Source organism: Drosophila ananassae, chromosome 2L, assembly GCF_017639315.1.
Source record: "Drosophila ananassae strain 14024-0371.13 chromosome 2L, ASM1763931v2, whole genome shotgun sequence".
NCBI lineage: Eukaryota > Metazoa > Arthropoda > Insecta > Diptera > Drosophilidae > Drosophila > Drosophila ananassae.
The window spans coordinates 19,372,614-19,374,463 of NC_057927.1; the positions used below are offsets into that span (position 1 = coordinate 19,372,614).

Sequence of the window (1,850 nt, forward strand, 5' to 3'; positions counted from 1 at the left end):
TTAAAGAAATTTTTGTATATATTTAATTTACAAAATGAAATTTACAAAAAAAATATATAAATAAATACATTATTTTTAAATAGGGCACTTTCAATCCGAAACTTTTAACTGATAGTCTATGTTGTGGACCCCCCTAAAGAGTTCCAGAGGGCGCCTCTGCTGCCGTTGTTGTTGTCTTGGGCGGCGAAATGAGCAGATTTGTTTGTAAACTTTTACAGAGTGTAACCCAAATAAAACCGGGACAAAGATCCATTTGTTTAACTACAGTAAGATGTGCAGAGAGTGGAACCACGGGTGAGGCTCCAACCCGATCGGTGATTGTGGAAAAGGACTCGCATATCACACTTATTGGACTGAATCGGGAGCAAAAACGCAACTCCATCGATGCCCAAACGGCGGAGCAACTAACTGACGCCATCATCCAATTCGAGGCAGACGATACTTCTCCAGTGGGTGTTCTATATGGCATTGGAGGCTCCTTCTGCGCTGGCTATGATCTGGAAGAGCTCGAGGCGGAGGCGCAACGCGGCAGTCTCAATTTTCTGTTGCGTCACGAGGGCTCCATAGGTCCCACCAGGCGGCATCTGCGGAAACCTATTGTCTGCGGAATTAGCGGATTCTGCGTGGCTGGCGGGCTGGAACTGGCCCTTCTGTGTGACCTACGTGTGATGGAGGATACGGCGGTCTTGGGATTCTTCAATCGCCGGCTCGGGGTTCCATTGAGCGACGGTGGATCGGTGCGTCTCGCCGCTGCAGTCGGTTACTCCAACGCATTGGACATTATAGAGACAGGGAGACGTGTCTACGCCAGGGAGGCGATGAGAATGGGACTGATAAACCGTATCGTTGCCACCGGCACTGCCTTGGGGCAGGCCGTGAACCTTGCCTTCTCCATCGCCAAATTTCCAATCGGGTCCCTGATGCACGACCGGAATGCTGTACTGGAAAATGCCAACGCCTACAACAGACCCGGATTCCGTGCTGGAACATACAACGAGATAATGAATGTCACTTCTGAGATGATCAGCGAAATGCAAGAAGGGGTGAAGCGATTCAAGAACTGTAATTATTCATAATGAGTAGACCGTAAACAGGAAAAACTTTATTCCATCTCTTTATTTTTGTAGCGGAGGTCAAAGGCCCCAAAACCGACTCCTGGCACATCAAGGAGAAAACCATTCCAGATTGGGAAAAGGAAGAAATCGAAATAGAAAAAACACTGCAAAAAACGTGACCAAATCCACAGTAAAATTACCCCGTTTATCTCAAGATTAGTGCAATTATTTTGTTGTTATTTATAAAACGAAAGCCTTTATTCACGTAAAATACATTTATTTAATGATTTATGTAGTTGTCCGCCTAAATCGTTTACGACTCGTGCTTATTTCAATATTCACAACAATTATAATAACGAATTTTTCATTCAAATTAGGCCTACCTACCAAAAAGAGAGTTAAGAGGGAAAGCACAAAGTTCTGTTATCCTTGCTGTCGATCGAGACGACATTCACAATTAGTTTACACATATAAAAAATATGCTAGCACTAAGTAATCGGACCCGTCCTTACTTACGAACAATTCTTTTTGTTATTTGAGTGCGCTGGGCAAAGCTGGTTTGCTGGTATCGCAATTATATATTCTATATGTACGTATGTCTTAGATCCTAGGCGTTAACGAAAGGAGTTATTGCACTTAAATCGAGTAAAGCGAGAAACGAAGCTCTATGCAAAAAAGGCTGCTCTTGTACAAACTAGTGTTAAAAATCGACTGATCGTTTAGCGTGTTATTAGTAGTTTGATTTAAAAAACGTCGCTCATCGTTTAGGCCTATCATTTACACTCGGCTACACTT

The 1,850-nt window shown here is 43.4% G+C and overlaps 1 protein-coding gene across 1 annotated transcript; it reads left to right on the forward strand.

The window, feature by feature from the left end:
* The first annotated feature begins 33 nt into the window (after positions 1-33).
* Positions 34-1,364, forward strand: LOC6501471 (probable enoyl-CoA hydratase). Its single transcript, XM_001955284.4, has 2 exons — positions 34-1,062; positions 1,128-1,364. The coding sequence occupies exons 1-2, from the start codon at positions 189-191 to the stop codon at positions 1,232-1,234; spliced, it is 981 nt and encodes a 326-aa protein (XP_001955320.2). The 5' UTR covers positions 34-188; the 3' UTR covers positions 1,235-1,364.
* Positions 1,365-1,850: the final 486 nt, after the last annotated feature.